Source organism: Belonocnema kinseyi, chromosome 9, assembly GCF_010883055.1.
Source record: "Belonocnema kinseyi isolate 2016_QV_RU_SX_M_011 chromosome 9, B_treatae_v1, whole genome shotgun sequence".
In the NCBI taxonomy this organism is placed as follows: Eukaryota; Metazoa; Arthropoda; class Insecta; order Hymenoptera; family Cynipidae; genus Belonocnema; species Belonocnema kinseyi.
Window position 1 is genome coordinate 95,489,138 of NC_046665.1, and position 18,891 is coordinate 95,508,028.

At 31.5% G+C, this 18,891-nt stretch overlaps 1 protein-coding gene across 1 annotated transcript in view; it reads left to right on the forward strand.

Annotated features, from left to right (window-relative positions):
• Positions 1 to 6,621: 6,621 nt before the first annotated feature.
• The window catches only part of LOC117180642 (cytochrome P450 4g15-like), a 14,801-nt gene continuing 2,531 nt past the window's right edge, over positions 6,622 to 18,891 (forward strand). The window contains exons 1-3 of the mRNA XM_033373130.1: positions 6,622 to 6,811; positions 13,520 to 13,626; positions 13,690 to 13,780. Coding sequence (XP_033229021.1) covers positions 6,637 to 6,811; positions 13,520 to 13,626; positions 13,690 to 13,780 — 373 coding nt within the window. The 5' untranslated portion in view covers positions 6,622 to 6,636. The remainder of the gene's footprint in view (positions 6,812 to 13,519; positions 13,627 to 13,689; positions 13,781 to 18,891) is intronic.

The window sequence follows — 18,891 nt, forward strand, 5'->3', positions numbered from 1 at the left end:
CTAAAATTTTCAGTTGAAACAATTATTTTTCAAAAAAAAACTAATTTTGAAACAGAGAGATAAATTTCCTACTAAAATGATGATGTTCAACAAGAAATAATTTTCTAACAAAATCGTTTAAACTTTAATCTAAAAGTATTATACAATAAAAAGGAAGAATTTAAAAAAAGTTAATTTTTCAAGCCAAAACGACAAATTTTTTCGAAGGCTGTTGAATTTTCAATACAAAAATTGATTATTAAGCAAGGAATATGAATTTTCCATCAAGAAAGATGACTTTTCTATTGTAAAATATATATTTTTTCAATCCGAAGAAGTTAAATTTTTAATCATAATATGAATCTTCACTACAATAAATCTTGAATTACAAAAAATGTATTTTTTTCAAATTAGTTCAACTTTAAACCAATTAGTTGATTTTTTGACCGAAAAATTCGAATCGTCAACAAAACACATAAATTTTCTACAAAATAGTTACGTTTTTAAATAGAAAATATCAGTTTTCAATTAAAAATATTATTTTTCAACGAAACATTTTGAATTTCCAACGTAACGAAAAAACCAAATTATTTTTAAATTTGCTTAATTTCTTCAATCCTGAGAATCTTATTCAAATTCATTCAATCTTCTGAAATTTCTCTTGTTGCCTCTTAAGAAATTATACAATTTTTTTAAAAACCTTAAGAACGTTTTGAATTCCTTAAAGTAATTGAAATCTTGAAAAATCGTATTTAATCAATTAAAATCCTGTAAAAAACCCTTTAAATCATTTTCAATATCCCCAAATCTAATTGGTCATAAAAAATCTTTCAGAATCTTCCGTAATTATTTTGAAAAACTTTTTTAAAAAGCATACATTTTTTCAAATTTCTTGAAATAATTAAGACCTTTGGAAATTCCTTAATTTTTTTATTATTTTAAGAATTTCTTTGAATGTCTGGAAAGAGACTATTAATATATTGAATCCTTTGAAATATTTTAAAATACCTGAAATTGTTTAAGTCCTTGAAATTCTTGGAATCTTTTTAAATACCCTAAAATCTTCAAAATCCTCTTTAATCCTATGAAATCCTAGGAAATTTATTTAAATTTCTTATTATCCAAAATATTTGTAATTATATTCGAATTTGCATTTATATCTATCCCAAAATTCATTACAATAAACAAACAAAATTAATGATTTTTTTAAGATATTCAGAGATCCTAGAAGCTCTATGAAGTTTAATATATATTTTCTATAAGAAAGAAAGACGTTTTTCAAAATCTTATTCAGACTCATTAATATTAGGTAAATTAGGTAAACTACAACAACATTTCAGATCGATTTAAAATTTCCGAATTTATGCATTTATTTTAAATAAAAAAATTACTTTTATATCACATAAGACGATTTTTAGCAAAATACTTAAATTAGGGATAAAATTCAAATTAAAAAAAAAAAAGAATTTAATTTTCAACCTAAAATTAAAAAATTAAATTTTAAAATTAAAATAACGAATCTTGAACCAATGAAGACTTTTCAGTTACAAAATGAAAACAAACTTCAAATAAATTCTTAAAGGTTCACGCCGAAATGCAAATCTTCCATGCAATGTGGCATTGATAATAAATACAAATATTATTTTTCTTCTCTATAAAAGAAAAGAAAACAAAAATATATTTTTCAAATTGCAATAAGAACATTTTATGATGTTTGCGCAAATCTGGTCGTCAAATTCTTGATTTTATTTTCGACGATTTTGTTAAAAAGTCTTCATTTCTGGTTGAAAATTCAATTTTTTTGTAAAAAATTAAAATATTTTGTTATAAATTCGTAGTTTCTGGTTGACAATTCAACTATTTTTGTAGAATTTTTAATATATTTAAGAAATAAAAATGTATTTGCTTTAATGGAAATTTGATGTTTCTTAGATAAAAATGCAACTCTTTGGTTGAAAATCAATTCACTGATATTTTTTATTGTTGAAATTTTTTTGTTTAATAAGCGTTTATCTCTTCAAAATTAATTTTTTTGCTGAAAAATAATATACGTTATTTGGGTTAAAAATTTTTTTTAAACGAAATTTCATCTTTTTAGTTAGAAACTCAAATTCTTTTTTTTTTAATAAACCGTACAGGATATTTCAACGGCTTTTTATAGATTAAAGTACAATTTATGGCATGTCAAAGAATTTCTCAAACTTCATAAGGATTTTAAAATATTTCTTAACAATAAAAGGGTTTTAGAATTTTTTAAATTATTTTAAGCGACAAAGATTTCAAAGAATTTTAATAGAATTATTTTTAATGATTTTAAACAGAATTTTGTAGATATAAAGAATTATAAAAACTTTGTAACAATTTTATAAATTTTCAAAAATATTACAACAATTTAGGGGATTTCAAAGATTTGAGTATAATTTTAAAAATTTTTGGTCAATAAGGTATTTCAATAAATTGTTTAGGATCTCAATAAGAATAATGACGATTTCCAAGATTTTAGGGTATTTTAAAAGATTCCCAGAAATTTTAAAGACTCGAAAAATTTCAAAGTATTTCAAAATATTTCAAAGTATCTAATATATATTATTGGGTTATTTCCTGCCAATGAAAAAAATCTCTGAAATAATAAAAAATTAATGAATTTCCAAAGGTTTTATTTATTTGAAAAAAATTTGAAGGAATATTGTGAATTTTCAAAGAATCTTGTGAAGTAATTACGCAAGATTCTGAAGATTTTTTAGGGCAATTAAGGTTCAGGGATATTTAAAATGCTTTAAAGGGATTTTACAGGATTTTTTTGGCGTAAATACAATTTTTAGGATTAAAATTACTTTTAGGGATTAATAAAACAGATTGGTATATGAGCTGAAAACTGACCGTTTTGGTTTAAATTTAACTCTTTTTGGTTACAAATTAAAAATATTTTTTGGTTGGAATATCAACTCATACATGTTTCGTTGATAATTAATTTTTATTAGATTAAAAATAAATTACTTGGTTTTTAACGTGAACTTATTTGTAAAAAGTTCGTTTGTTTTAAGATTCCTTGAATTGTATGGAAAAGTAATCTGGTTTTAAATGCACTTTTCTTAAAACTCTTATTTTTGGTTGAAAATTGAACTATTTTGGTAAAAAATTCAACTTTTCGATAAAAAATACATGTTCTTGAGTTAATAATTCAATTATTGCGTTGAAAATTAAACTACTTTGTTAAAAATTCATTTTTTTCTATACACCTTTTTTGTTGTCTACTATTGTATTTATGTTATGAAAATCATCAATTTCGATTTAAAATTTTACAATTGAGTTAAAAATTTATTTATTTTGTTGAAAATACGACTATTTTTTAAAAAGCCATCTCTTTTAGTCAGAAATTCAACAAGTTAGATGGAAATCAACTTTTTTGTTGTAAATACATGTTTTTTTAAAAATTCATTTCTTTGCTTGGAAATTCAGCTATTAAATTTTGGACATCAAATCGATAAATTCTCGTTAAAAATTAGAATATTTCGCCCCAAATTTATCATTTTTGGATAAAAATTTAACTATTTTGTTGCAAATTTATGTATTCTGTTGAAATTCATCTTTTGTATTAGGAAATTTATTTTCTTGATTCAAGAAACATCTTTCTGTTAAAGCCTAGAACTATTTTGTGAGACTTCGATTATTTTTAAAGATTTATCACCTTAATTAAAAATGTCCTTATTTGTTAAAAATTTGTTTTTATGATTGAGAATTAATTTTTTTTAAACTAAGAATATAAAGATTCTATTTCTTGTTTAATAATTTTTTATTTATTGTTGATTTTTTCTAATTAGAAATTCAATTATTGGTTAAAGATTGATGTATTTTGTTTCAAATATATATTTTACTTGGCATCTTAATTAAAAACTCATCGTTTTTGGTTGGATTTAACTTTTTTTAATTTTAAATTACAATATTTTTTGGTTAGAATATTATCCATTTTCATGCTTTGTTGCGAATTCATTTCTTCCATTAAAAAATATCTTTTTGATTGCAAAATTAATCTTCTTTGTTTAAAATTAATTTTCTGAATTAGGAATTTGAGAATGCCATTTTTTAATCGAAAAATATAGTTTTTAGTTTAAAATTCCACTGTTTGTTTGAAAATCCTTCTCACTTGCAAAATTTCTGAAAACAAAATCAAGAATCTACATAAATTAATTTGATGATTGGACCCCAAGTCGGATTTTAACATTCTTAAATTTTAATTTTCAAGTTAAAAAGATAATTTAGAAAAAACATCTTTAATTTTCAACCCAGTAAAATTACTGAAATACATTTTCCGTATATATTAAGAAAGTCAAAACTCCTTCTGAATTCAATCATTTCATAAAAATAAATTAAATAAATAAATTTGCATGGTTATAGCTGTTATCGATAGCAATTGTAAAACACATTAATCGAAATAATTATCAGTAATTGATCAAATTAAAAATTCAGTTTATTACTTCTGTGGATTTTAAATTTAAATCCAGAGGTCATCCAAGAAGTAAAAAATGGCCGCAGTCGCGATTTCTACCGATGAAGGTTAGATGTTTTTATTAACAGTAAAAATACATAAATCGAAAGAATTATCGCTGATCGTATTAATTGTATTAACAGTAAAAAAGCATACATCGAAAAAATGATCAGGTATCCATAAAACTAGGAATGCACTTTTTTGCTTCCTTGGATTTTAATTTTAAATAAAAATGTTTCCTATAAGTAAAAAAATGGCCGCTCCCATGATTTATTTACAGTTATTAATAATTTATAATAATACTGACTCAAATGTAAAAATAGGACCAGACTTGTTAATCTGTAACAACATTTTTAACGTAGAATCTTTTGTAAACGGAGCAAAACAATAAAATTCGAAATAAAAATTTTTCATTTGAAATTTCTTTGTACCAAAAAAGATGACTTATTACTACAGAAGATACATTATCAACCAAATATTCAAAGTTTTTAACATAAAATTTTGAAATTTAACAAAAAAGTTACATTTTAAACCGAATAAATAAACTTTTAAGCAAAAAATATCAATTTTTCTGTAGAAAGTCGAGTTTGCAAACCGAAAAGTGGTATTTCACGCAAAAATATAAATTACCAACAAAAAATATAGTAGCTGACATTTCAAACAAATAGAAAAAAGCGAATTTTCAACAAAATAGTTTAATATTCAAACAGGAATTTAAATTTTGAACAAAATAATTTAATTTATTCAAAAATAGATGAATTTTAAAAACAAAAATAAATTTGCAACCAAAAAATTTATTTTTTACCAAAAAGACCAATTTGTTACAAAAAATTTATTTTTATCCCAAAAAGAGGAAATTCCAAACCAAACTTTAGTTTTTCACAATAAGACGAATTTTTAACTATACAAGATCAACTTTCAACCTAAAATAAGAAAGTTACATTCTGAGTTTATAAAAAAAAATTCCTGGAAAAAATTTTTGTAAAAATAGTTCAAATTTTACACCTGTTATAAGATATTTAATTAAAACACGAACAACCAAATGGTTGAGCTTTTAAGCGAGAGACTAATTTTCAGAAAATATTAAAGCTTTTAACGAAACAGTTGAATTTCAAGCTAAAAGTGTAATTTTTTTAAAGGCAACTATATAAAATTAATAAAAAATAACATAGTTATAAGCCATAATAATTTGTTTATTCAGGCAATTTATCTAAACATCTCATTATAAGCACAAAAAATATTATGTTATGTATTATAAACAATATGCATGAAAGAAACTCTCAGAGATTTTATATCCTGTTAAAAAAAAGTTGTTGAACTTTCCACATACAAAATCAAGCAGAACATATTTAATATTTGCATCCTTAATTTGCATTTTAATTTTCAACAGAAGCGTTGATTTTCAAGCAAGAAATATGAATTTTGCATGAGGAAAGATAACTTCTTTTTATCATGAAAGATTAATTTTTAATCCCAAAGGATACACTTTGAACAAAACGAATTTAAAAAAAAAATTTATTTGAATTAAAAAATAAGTAAGTTTAACAACAACAAAATTAATTTTCAAAAAGTAGTTAAACTTGCTACAAAAAAATATTAATTTACAGCCAACAGATAAATTTGTTATTATATCAAACTATGAAATTTGTGAAAATAAAACCAAGAATCTAACCACGAAATTTAAAGAACCACAATAAAGTGCTTCTATTAAAATTTAAAAAAGATCCCCTTCAAAAAAAGAAAATATTTTTTCTAAAAAAAATGGCTAGACAAAAATAAAAAAAAAAAGGAATATTTTTTCTTTTTGTATTTTTTCATGAAGGGGATCTTTTTTAAAGTAAAATAGGAGCATTTTATGTTAGTTGTGGCAAATTGGTCTTTGATTTCAACCGAATTTAAAATTCCTAAATTTGGATTTTCAATCACAATTTTGGTTCTTTTGAAGAAATTAATTTTCAATTTAATTGTATGAATTTTCATCAAAAAAAATTAACTTAGTTTATTTCTAATCGAATGACTACTTACATATTTTAATATTCCTGACTTATACTTGCTCATTATTGAAAAAAAAATTAATTATGTTTATAGCGTCGTTCGTATGTATAAAAGAAACAGTAGCGCGAAAGCCTCAGTTTCATTTTCATTCCCGCAATTAACAGTGCGTCAGATTCATGAAAATGGCTCTGATATTTTATTTTTTCATTGGTATTTTAAGTCTTATCTCATTATTTCTCTTTGACTACGTGAAAAACATTCATTTTTATAAACTTGCTGCCAAAATTCCTGGGCCAAAGGCATTACCTTTTTTAGGAAATGGTCTTAGCTTTATTGGAAAGGATTCCTCTGGTAAGTTTGCCAAATTAATGTGAAAAGTTTATATTTATTCTATTCAACTAAATTATCTATATTCAATATTTGTGATTTTTAATAGAATTAAAAAAAAAATATGCATGAATTTAATAAGGTATCTTGTTTTTCAAAGTGCTCTCACAATTCAATCAAAATTACTTCAACAAAGATGCAAATTTTAAAAATGTTCTTATTGATTTTGTATATGGAATGTCTAACAAATATATTGTTTTAAAGAGAAAATTTTTGTTGAGCAGGCCATTTTTTCAAAATCGATTTTTCATTTAAAAATCGAAATTCCAATTTTTTTGAAGACAAGAAGATATGTGAAAAAAAAAGGAAAAACAATTCTTGGGCAACACTCGCAAAAATTAAAGTTCCAGGTTATAATTTCGGATATTTTCGCCCGGGTATTTTTACGAATCCACCAAAAAATCATTTTTTGATGAAAAGAATTATATTGCGAGGTGACGCAAACATCGTGTAGTTCAACACTTATTTCTCATAAGAAAAAAATACTCTTGTGACCATAAAATACTAATAAAATATTATTTTTTAAATAGCAACCTTATAAGTCTTTTTTCCGTTATAAAAACACTATATGTTTAAACATTGCTTTTTCATGCTAAATTAATTACGAAAAGAATGGGTCCATATCATGTCACATACGGTAAGTCTCTCTGCGGCATGTCACATCTGCGGCATGTCTCTTCTGCGGCATGTCACATCTGCAGCTTGTAACATCTGCGGAATATCTCATTTGCGGTATGTCACAACTACGGCATGTCACATCTGTGGCATGTTACCTTTGCGGCATGTCACAACTGCGGCATCTCTACCCAGCGGCTTCCCTCCCTCCCGGTATTTCTCACTGTGAAATTGACATTTTTGCAGCATATCTCACCAGTAAGTATTCTCCCAGTGGCATCTCTCCCTTCCAAATAATGCTTAATTTCCAATTAAAAATGACTGAACTCCGGCAAGCCTCCCGGAAGTAATTGTCACATCTGCGGCATCTCCTATCAGCGAAAAGTCTCCCCAGTGTCATTTATTATCCGTGGAAAAGTGTTCAAGTGTACATCAAAATGGCAAAAGTGTGACAAGTCTCTCACGACTGATTGTCACACCTGCAGGTTCTCTCGCCCGCAGCAAAACTACCCAGCGGCATCTCCCATTCGGAAAAAATTGGGTCCATATCATGTCACATGCGGTAAGTCTCTTTGCGGTGAGTCTCACCTGCGGCATGTCACATCTAAGGCATGTCACATCTGCGGCTTCTCACATCTGCGGAGTGTCTCATCTGCGGTAAGTCACAAGTGCGGCATGTCACATCTGTAGCATGTCACCTCTGCCGCATGTCACATCTATGGAATGCCTCATCTGCGGCATGTCAGAACTGCGACATCTCTACCCAGCGGCTCTCTACCACAAAATGTTTAGTGTCCAATTAAACATGGCTAAACTGAGGCAAGTCTCCCTGGACTAATTGTGTTCCCGGTGGCAACTCTACCCCGGAAAATATTTTCGGGTTCATATTAAAATATTAAAACTGCGGCAAGCTTCCCGGTACTAATTGTCACATTTGCGGCATCTCCTACCAGCAAAAAGTCTCCCCAGTGGCATTTCTCACCCATGGAAGAATGTTCAAATCCACATCAATGTGGCAAAAGTGTGGCAAGTCTCTCACGACTGATTGTCACACCTGCGGCATCTCTCGCCCGCGGCAAGACTCCCCAGCGGCATATACCATTTGGGAAAAATTTTCCAATCCACATCAAACTGGCAAAAGTGAGCCAAGACTCCAGGATTAATTGTCATCTTAATTAGCATCTCTCATCAGCAGCAAGTCTCCCCAGCGGCATCTCTCCCCCAAGAAATATTTTTAGCACTTCCAAAGATGACGTGACTGCGGCAAGTCTCCCCAGAAGCATCTCTCTCCCGAAAAAACTCGTTAAGTACTTCCAAAGGTGGAAAAACTGCGGCAAGTCTACCAGCGGCATCTCTCCTCCACGAAAATTTTGTAAGAACTTCTAAAAATGGCAAAACTGTGGCAAGTCTACCCAGCGACATCTATCATTCAACAAAATTTGTTCAGTACTTCCAAACATGGTAACAATTTGGCAAGTCTCCCCAGCGGCATCTCTCTTCCAAGAAAATTTCGTAAGCACTTTTAAAAATGGCAAAAGTGCGGCAAGCCTCCCCAGCGGTATCTCTTCCCCAAGAAAATTTTTTAGGAACTTCTAAAAATGGAAAAAGTGCGGCAAGTCTCTAAGCAGCATCTCTCCCCCAACAAATTTTCTAAGTAGTTTTGAAGATGGCAAAAATGCGGCAAATCTCCCCAGCGGCATCCCTCGCCCAAGAAAATTTTTCAAGGGATTTTAAAAATGGCAAAAGTGCGGCAAGTCTCCCGAGCGGAATCTCTCCCCCAAAAAATTTTCTATGTATTTTTAAAGATGCAAAAACTTCGGCAAGTCTCCCCAGCGGCATCTCTCCTCCAAAAAATTTTCTAAATAGGTTTAAAGATGGAAAAAATGCGGCAAGTCTCTCCAGCGGCATCTCTCCCCTAACAAATTTTTGGGTAGTTTTAAAGATGGCAAGAATGCGGCAAGTCTCCCCAGCAGCATATATCCCCCAACAAATTTTCTGAGTAGTTTCACAAATAGCAAAAATGCGGCAAGACTCCCCAGTAGCATCTCTTCCCCATGAATATTTTTTAAGAACTTCTAAAATGGCAAAAGTGCGGCAAGTCTCCTCGGCGGAATCTCCCCGCAACAAATTTTCTAAGTAGTTTGAAAGATGACGAAAATTCGGCAAGTCGCTCCAGCAGTTTTTTATCTGACTTGCCATACTTTTTCCATCTTCGGAAGTTCCTAAAAAATACTTATGCGGGAGATATGCCGCTGGGAAAACTTGCCACACTTTTGTCATTATTAGAAGTCCTTACAAAATTTTCTGGGAGGAGAGATGCCGCTGGAGAGACTTGCCGCACTTTTGCCATTTTTACAAGTTCTTATAAAATATTCATCGGGGAGAGATGTCACTGGGGCACTTGCCGCATTTTTGTCATCTTTAAAACTACATAGAAAATTTGATGGGGGAGAGATACCGCTTGGGATCCTTGCCGCACTTTTGCTGTTTTTATAAGTTCTTACAAAATACTCACTTGGGAGATTTGCCACAGGGGAGACTAGCCACATTTTTGGCATCCTTAAAATTAGTTAGAAAATTTTTCGGGGGAGAGATTCCGCTGGGGAGACTTGCCGCACTTTTCCCATTTTTAAAAGTCCTTACAAAATTTGCATGAGTGAGAGATGCCGCTGGGGAGACTTCCCGCATTTTTGCCATCTTCAAAACTACCAACAAATTTGTTGGGGGAGAGATGCCCCTGAAGAAACTTGCCGCACTGCTGCCATTTTTAGAAGTCCTTACAAAATTTTCTTGGGGTAGAGATGCCGCTGGGGAGACTTGCCGCATTTTTATTATCTTTAAAACCACAAAACAATTTGTTGGGGGAGAGATGCCGCTGGAGAGACTTGCTGCACTTTTGCCATTTTTGAAGTTCTTAAAAAATATTCATTGGGAGAGATGCCACTGGGGAGACTTGTCACATTTTTGCCATCTTTAAAACCACTTAGAAAAGTTGTTCGAGGAGAGATTCCGCGCCGCACTTTTGCCATTTTTAAAAGTTCTTAAAAAATTTTCTTGGGGGAGAGATGCCGCTGGGGAGACTTACCGCAGTTTTACCACCTATGAAAGTACTTAAAAAGTTGTTTCGGGAGAGAGATGCTGCTGGGGAGGCTTGCCGCAGTTACGTCTTCTTTGGAAGTGTTTAAAAATATTTCTTGGGGGAGAGATGCCGCTGGGGAGATTTGCTGCTGATGAGAGATGCCGCGAATGTGACAATTAATCCTGGAGACTTGCCTCACTTTTGCCAGTTTGATGTGAATTGGAAAATTTTTCCCAAATGGGGGATGCCGCTGGGGAGTCCTGCCGCCACCGAAAGATGCCGCAGGTGTGACAATCAGTCGTGAGAGACTTGCCATACTTTTGCCACGTTGATGTGGATTTGAACATTCTTTCACGGGTGAGAGGTGCCACTGGGGAGACTCTTCGCTGGTTGGACATGCCGCAGATGTGACAATTAGTTTCGGGAGGCTTGCCGCAGTTTTAATATTTTAATATGAACCCGAAAATATTTTCCGGGGTAGAGATGCCACCGGGAAGACAATTAGTCCAGGGAGACTTGCCTCAATTTAGCCATTTTCAATTGGGCATTAAACATTTTTTGTAAGAGAGAGATGCCACTGGGAGAATATATACTGATGAGAGATGCCGCAAAAATGTCAATTTCACAGTGATAAATGCCGCGAAGAAGAGAAGCCGCTAGGTAGAGATGCCGCAGTTGTGACATGCCGCAAAGGTGACATGCCACAGATGTGACATGTCGCAGTTGTGACATACCGCAAATGAGATATTCCGCAGATGTTACAAACTGCAGATGTGACATGCCGCAGAAGAGACATGCCGCATATGTGACATTCCTCAAATGTGACAGGCCGCAGGTGTGACTTGCCGCAGAGAAACTCGCCGCATGTGACATGATATGGACCCAAAATAATTTAATGTTATTATTAATAACATTTAATTTGAATACTGCTCGAAATTTGTGGTCTTTTCTGAAATTTATGACTATTTACTTTTCACTTGGGATGAGTGAATGATTAATTTAATTTAACCAAAATAATTATTAAAAAAATTATTATTGTTTATAACTATCTTATTTTTTATTCATGTTATATAGATGAGTATTGTCTGAAATGTTTCACTTTTGACTTGGTAAATTAATAAATAATGCGAGTTACCAAATATAGTTACTTAAACAATTTATAATTGTTTATAACTATCTTCTATTATTAGACAAGTACTAAAAAGTTGCGGCTTTTTTAAACTTTGATACTTTTTGTCCACTTTTCACTCAGTGAAAAAAACTGCATACAAGTTTATAAAAATGCTTATTTAAAAAATGGATTATTGTTTATAAATATCCTATCTTACAGTAATGCTTTGACTTTCTAGCAATGAGCAACTTATAAGTGAACTTTAACAAGTCTCATTTTTTGAATACTATTGTACGTTTTAAGTAAATCATTTTTTAAGTCAGTTACTTTCTAGCACTATCTATTTTTATCAACCTGCATTAATTGTATTGTTGCTTTACTAAGTACGAATTAAATAAAAAGCTAAAAATTTTAGAACAAATGACAACTATCTGGCATTAATATAAATGAAAATAGTTATTAACGATAAACATTTTTTAACAGTTTTTTTCCAACTTTACTTAATTATTAGTTCACTCTACTTGATAAATAGACCACAATTTAAAAAATTTAGAAAAAAATACAACTGTCAAGTATACATATAGAACATGATAGCTTTAAGCAAGAATAATTTTTTTTAACAATTATTTTTGGTATATTAAACCAAATTATAATCACGTGAAGTAAAAAGTTGACAAAAGGTTAAAGATTGCAGACGAAAACACAATTTCTAGAATTATTGAAAGATAATATATAGTAATAATACATTTAGTAAACAATTATTTTTGTGGAAATGATTGAAAAATAGTTATCTAATGGAAAATTGGAAAAAAGTTTGAAAACTCAGAAAAAACGCAACTTTCTAATATTAATATAGAAAAAGATAACTATAAGCAATCACTTTTTTAACAATTATTGTTTCTATATTAAATAAAATATTAACTCGATCCAAATGCAAGTGAACAAAAAGTTGAAAATTTCAGACAAAAAGATTATTTGTAGCATTGTTCAAAGAAAAAATATATATATAATAATAATAAATTTTTTGAGCCATTATTTTGGTGAAAATGATTAAAAAATAGCTTAATCTAATTGAAAATTAGACACGAAGTTAAAAACGGAGAGAAACGAAATTTTCTACTGTAAATATAGAAGAACATTGCTAAAAAGCAATCTTTTTCTTTAACAATTATTATTGCTATTTTGTATTAAATATTAACTAGATCCAAATAAAAAATGGAAAAGAAGTTGAAAATTGCAGACAAAATCACAATTTCTAGCATTATTCAAAGATAATATAAGCGTGATAATGAAGATGAATTTTTTAAATAATTATTTTTGTAAAAACGATGGAAAAATAATGCACTATAATTGAAAATTGGACAAAAAGTTAAAAATTCAGAAAAAAACTATACGTTCTAGTATTAATATAGAAGAAGATAGCTATAAGCAATAATTTTTTTAAAATTAATTTTGCTATTCAAAGAAAATATATTATAATAATAAATTGTTTAAATAATTAGTTTTGTGAAAATGATTGGAAAATAGTTTTCTCTTATTGAAAATTAGACAAAAAGTTAAAAGTTGATACAAAACGCAACTTTCTAGTATAAATATAGAAGAAGATAGCTATAAGCAATATTTTTTTTACAATTATTTTTGCTGTATTGAATCAAATATTAACTCGATCCAAATAAAAAATAGGCAATAATAAAATAGTTTACTCTAGTTGAAAATTTAATAAAAAGTGGATTTTGTTTAAAAATGTGAGAAAACAATATTGAGCCGCTAAACATTTCATGAAAAGTCTTTTATATTAATTTTCAGTACCTGAATAAAATTTGAAATAATAACCAAAAATAAAGGCCGAAATCATGTTTCTTTTCAGCTGTGTACCATGAAATATTCGATCTTGCTGACAAATATGCATCGCCATGTCGAGTGTGGCTGGTCAATCAATTGTTTGTTGGAATTTACGAACCTGATCAATTGAAAGTAAATATACAGTTGAAAAATATTGAATTTATTTTTTAATCATTTTTTAATTATTATTTTAAGACCCTTTTAACCAGTACAAAAAGCATGGATAAAGGTGATATATACAAATTCGCTCGACCCTGGTTGGGTAATTCATTGATTCTTGCTCCAGGTAATTCCCATCAATATAAATAAAAACAAACATGTGTGCGTGTATGCGTGCAGTGAAGGAAATTTCACTACATTGATATTAACAATAATTTAATATCACCATCATATTTCTAATAAAAATTATATTTTCTGATGACTAAAAGAAATTGTGAAAAGCAACGAATAATTATTCGACAATTTTTTCTGAAGTACATTCGTATCTGAATTTTTACTCATTTAGATTCAAGGCGGTCCAAAAACTAGATTTTCAAAATTCCCTGACTTTGCTCGGGTTTTTTCCCGACCAATTTTTTATTTTCCCTGACTATTTAATAATACTCAGAAATTAGCTTGTTAGTACGGTAATATTTATAACAATGAATATTTCGTGAGCCACCTTGTTGAATCTTAAACCTAAAAATATAATTTTGTCTCAAATAGTTAAATTTTTAACAAAACAGTTAAATATTTATTAAAAAATGATGATTTTTCAACCAAATTGTTAAATTATCGAAAAAATAATACAGACATTTAACTAAAAACAATTTTAAATTTTCCCTGACCATTAAGCTTTACAGACAAGAATCTTTCTATTGCAACGTTTTTATCATAATATTATCTTTTATAAACGAAATAAAATGATTTTATATCAAAATTTATTGTCTGATCTTCCTTTTTATTTTATTTCATTTTAATTTCCTATTTTTATTTCTTACTGTCCTTGATTTTTAGGGTTTTCCTGGCTACCCTAATATTAAAGGAGTTAATATATGACAAATTGAAGAAGAAAAAATTCACCAAAACCTATTCAATTTGGCGTCATTTGACGGGAATTTGAATTTACTTAAAAATATTTTTGCAAAAATGTTATTATGCTATTATAGATATAATGGAGATAAAAAATGTTTAAAAATATCAATGTATCCAACTTAATTCATTAATAATTAATGTCTACGAGCTCTGTATTATCATCGGGGATGGTAATGACCGATCAAATAAAGATACTAATTATATGACGGGAAAATAGAAATCTTTACTATCGACTCGTATCCCTCAAATGCAGAATTTTACTTTGTTGTAAATTTTAAAATTCAGTTTTATCTGTGAATAAAGATCCCTCTCCTTTGCTCCGCTGAATATCGAACTCTGTTTTACCGATTTTCTGTGGAGTGATCTTACCACTAAGCTACTTGAGAGATCGAAAACAAAATGTTTATTGACAGACATGCTTAAAGGTGAGGTTTTCTGCAATATCATTCATAAGATTTAATAAATCTGTATATTCATCGAGGGTGGTAATGTCCAAACAGATAAAGATACTAATCACATCACGTGTAAATATAAATCTACCAAATTATTTTTGATTTCTATTATACTTTTATTCGAGTAACCCGGTTATACATCATAGCCACGGACTAAGTCAAGTGACTAATGAGATTAGAATGTTGTAAGTTAATTTGAGACCAAAGTCAAATAGCTTACACTAGTTGACCTCAGTGCTATGGACTTGAATGGCCCTAACCATCTAATAATAATAATGAAGTTAATTCAACTAATTCAATGCGATGCTTGACACCTCCTGCGATAATGTTGTAGGTCTAAAATTACGAGCAGCGACGAACGTTGGAGGTGACAACAGTCACCTCTGCATGCTTTCTTAGAGCTACTATCTGCCACTCCACGGGTTTTTAGTCGCTCACTTCCTGATGATCAAGAAAGTTTCTTACAATGCGACAGGTGTTTAATAAAACCGCCTTCTGAGCTGCTGCCAATATTCTACTGACTCCTAAATATTCAAGATGTTGAGTGCATCTTGTGTGCACATTGTCTGTAGCCAAAATCACAATATGATCAATAGATGAATGATTTACATTCCTCCATTTGATCTTTACTTAATTCCTTAGCTCGTAATACTTCTGAATCTTGGTTGTATAGGTTGACTGCAAATTTCGGTTAAGCGGTCAATTAATGTCGATGATGTAGACTCTTCCACCCTTTTACTCGGATCACGATGTCAGGTCAATTGGCTTGGATGTGATGATCCGTTTGAATAGGAACATCCCAATATAAGATGTAATAATCGCTTTCTAAAACGGGCATTGGAATCCATCTATAGAAAGGCATCCATTCTTTAAAGAGTCCTAGGATTAGGGGAAGTTGTTGATGCATAATGCCCGCTCCATCATTATATCTGTGCGTATATTCTCTCTGAGCCATTACGCGACAGCCATCAATAGTGTGCTGTATGGATTCGTTAGTATCTCCACATAATCGGCATCGGTCAACCACGTCTTGATGTAACACGTGTTTGCGATAATTTCTGGTTCTGACAACCTTGTCCTGTGTCGCAATGATGAATCCTTCCGTCTCTGGATACAAGACACCCTTTCCTAGACAAATATTAGATGCCTCACTATCCACTGCATTTTGGTCCAACGTTTTGGAATGCTTTCTATGGATGGCTTTCCGCCTCCATTGTTTTCTAATGCCTTTATGGTTTCTGCCATAATATTCAAGGCCCCATCTGAGGACAAAAATAAGGGCGTGTAATCAACGTCTGCTTTACAGATGCTACTGCAAAGCGCAACATTTCGTTTGCTGTTAAAATAGTCTCGCAACTACATAACTTGTGACTCAAACAGTTTTTTGACATCTACAACGCCCCTACCCCCTATGTCGTGGTATAAATACACTTTCAATCGCTCAATTTTTGTGGTGTATTCGATGCTTCGTCATTTCTACGCGACCGATTCTGTTTAACTTTTGAAGGTCGGTGTAAGACCATTTTATGAGCCCAAAGGAGTACTTGAGGACAGGGATGGCTGAATCCCCTTAGATTCAAGAATAACCAGATATTTATATGATACACTTGCAGCCTTGATGTCATTTTCCAACTCGTTTTGTATCTCTGCGGGTCCTAATTCCCCTCTGATTAAATACACTGTTCATTTATCTAGTCCTAACTCCGTGTGGATATCATTGGAAAACTGCTTTGTGACATGGATCACTTGCTGCAGTTTTTGATAGGAAGATTTTGTAAAGTCTTGAGACTTCAAGTAAATAGTTAGGCGACACGGAAGGAAACGCTTGCTTGTAATCAATGTATGCCATATATATGTTCCTTTGATGCTTACGAGCTTGAGTCCTGGCAACAGCGTCTATAGCCACTAGATCTTTACAACCTCCCGAGTTTTTACATTGTTGACATTTATAAATTGTTGGATGACAGGCTATTGGTCGAAAGTAAGATGGATTTTGAGTGACTGCTATTCTTGGTAACATGAACGTAATACCCTAGAACATAAAGCCTAACATCAGATCTGGGTGTTCAATGATCTTCTGAAAACACCTTGCCAACGCAAGATGCATACTTGTCAGGTGGTAGTATCAGAAGTTTTACGTCATGTCCGAACCTAAAGCTTTCAAATTACTGGCCCTTTTTAAGACCGCTGAAACATCTAAAGCTGTGATGTTTATCAGTTGCATTTTAGGCTATTGAAAGTTTCGAATTTGTTGTCTTCGTGTACTACTTTTCAGGTACCAATGCAGTGACGCACTGAGAACATCAAGTCTCTGTCTTTGGGAGTCTATAATCTTATCTAATATTGCTGGTGTTAATGTCTCGATGTACTGAGGGTGGATGATTTTAGTAACAAGGTTCATAAGCTTTGTGGTTCTATTTCCTTTTTTATATTGAGTTAATTGACTCAATTTGTATCTTACTTTGCTGACATCCATATTCAACCTGATCTTCCATGGTGGATCTCGATCCCTTGCTGGTACAAAAACTACATTGAGAGGCCTAATTTTCCGGCCCAACGTTCTAACGGTTGCCACAGCTGCACAGTATACAAGAGTTTGCACCTCTAATACGGTTTGTGCTACATTTAAATACGTAGGTAAGACCTTTCTGTCGATGTGTGCTATTAGTGCACGCAGATCATTTGTGATGTTAGTTTTGGGCACAGAATGCCTCATTGTTGGTTCTATATATCTGAACTCTAGTAAAGCATGACCAAAATTCCTTTCAAGGTGCTGTAGTTTTTCTTGGATTTTCCTATCCACGTTATCGTTATTAATATCCGGATGTGGTTACAATGGACCCGGTACATAAAGATCATTATCCCTAGCCCCAATGCCTTAAACTTCAATTAAGTGTTCGTCGCCCACATCTTCCAATGAGAGTTTATCAATAGGAAGCTGCTGTTCCACTTCCATTTTGATAGCACCTATTTCAACAGCCGAAAGCAGTCTCTCTACAGATATTGGGCGTTTTTTATCTTCCAGATTCTGCTCATTTACTTATGTAGCTAGCTAAGAGGAGTCTATGATGTTCTATCCTGATACTTTGTTGACATTCCTCTGCCAAAAAATAAAGGCGCATAACCTCTCTGTTTATATGCTTTGTCTATTTTCGTCGCTTTTTTGGTTGCTAAACCTCTGCTTCTGCCTCTGGTTGTATAAGGACATCCACCTCTGCAGGATGTGGTGGTGTTGGATCATCAATAGATTGAGGAAGAAGATCAATTGCTCCGGCTTGAACATTTGACACGGCTGCCTCTAACTGATGTTCATTGCCGCCTTTTTTCATGCCAAATCAACCTGTCGTTTAATCTCCATTGCTTGGTCTTCTGTCGCAGGAAAGGTTGTTCTTAAATTGTATCCTTTCTCCATTTTCTTTTCAAACCGCGCACTTTCCTAATAGAGACGCATCAATTCCTCATTCATTGTGGTATCCCAATTGATGTACTCCCAGGGTATTTCTGTGGAGGTGGTTGGCTGCAAATAGCTAACGCTCGCCAAAGCATCCTCAGCAGGCACAGTTGATGTTCCAATACTTACTGTTTGATGCAGATGTTCTTGCTGGCCAGCTGTTTGATCAGTGAGATCTGCCTGACCATCTCGCAGCTCACCATCGCCACCGTCCCGCATGCTGTGGCCCCCAGCTGTGGCTCCAGGGGCGCCTGACGATCCTCAAGAAGCGACATGTGTTTCAATATTTTTAATATGCTCTCCATTATTACAAAATATTGAAATATTGTCACAGGCTCAAGATGGTTACTTCCCAACATGTCGAAGGCACTTTTGGTTAGAATTAGATTTTTATTTGATTATTTTACATTAGGAGGGGGG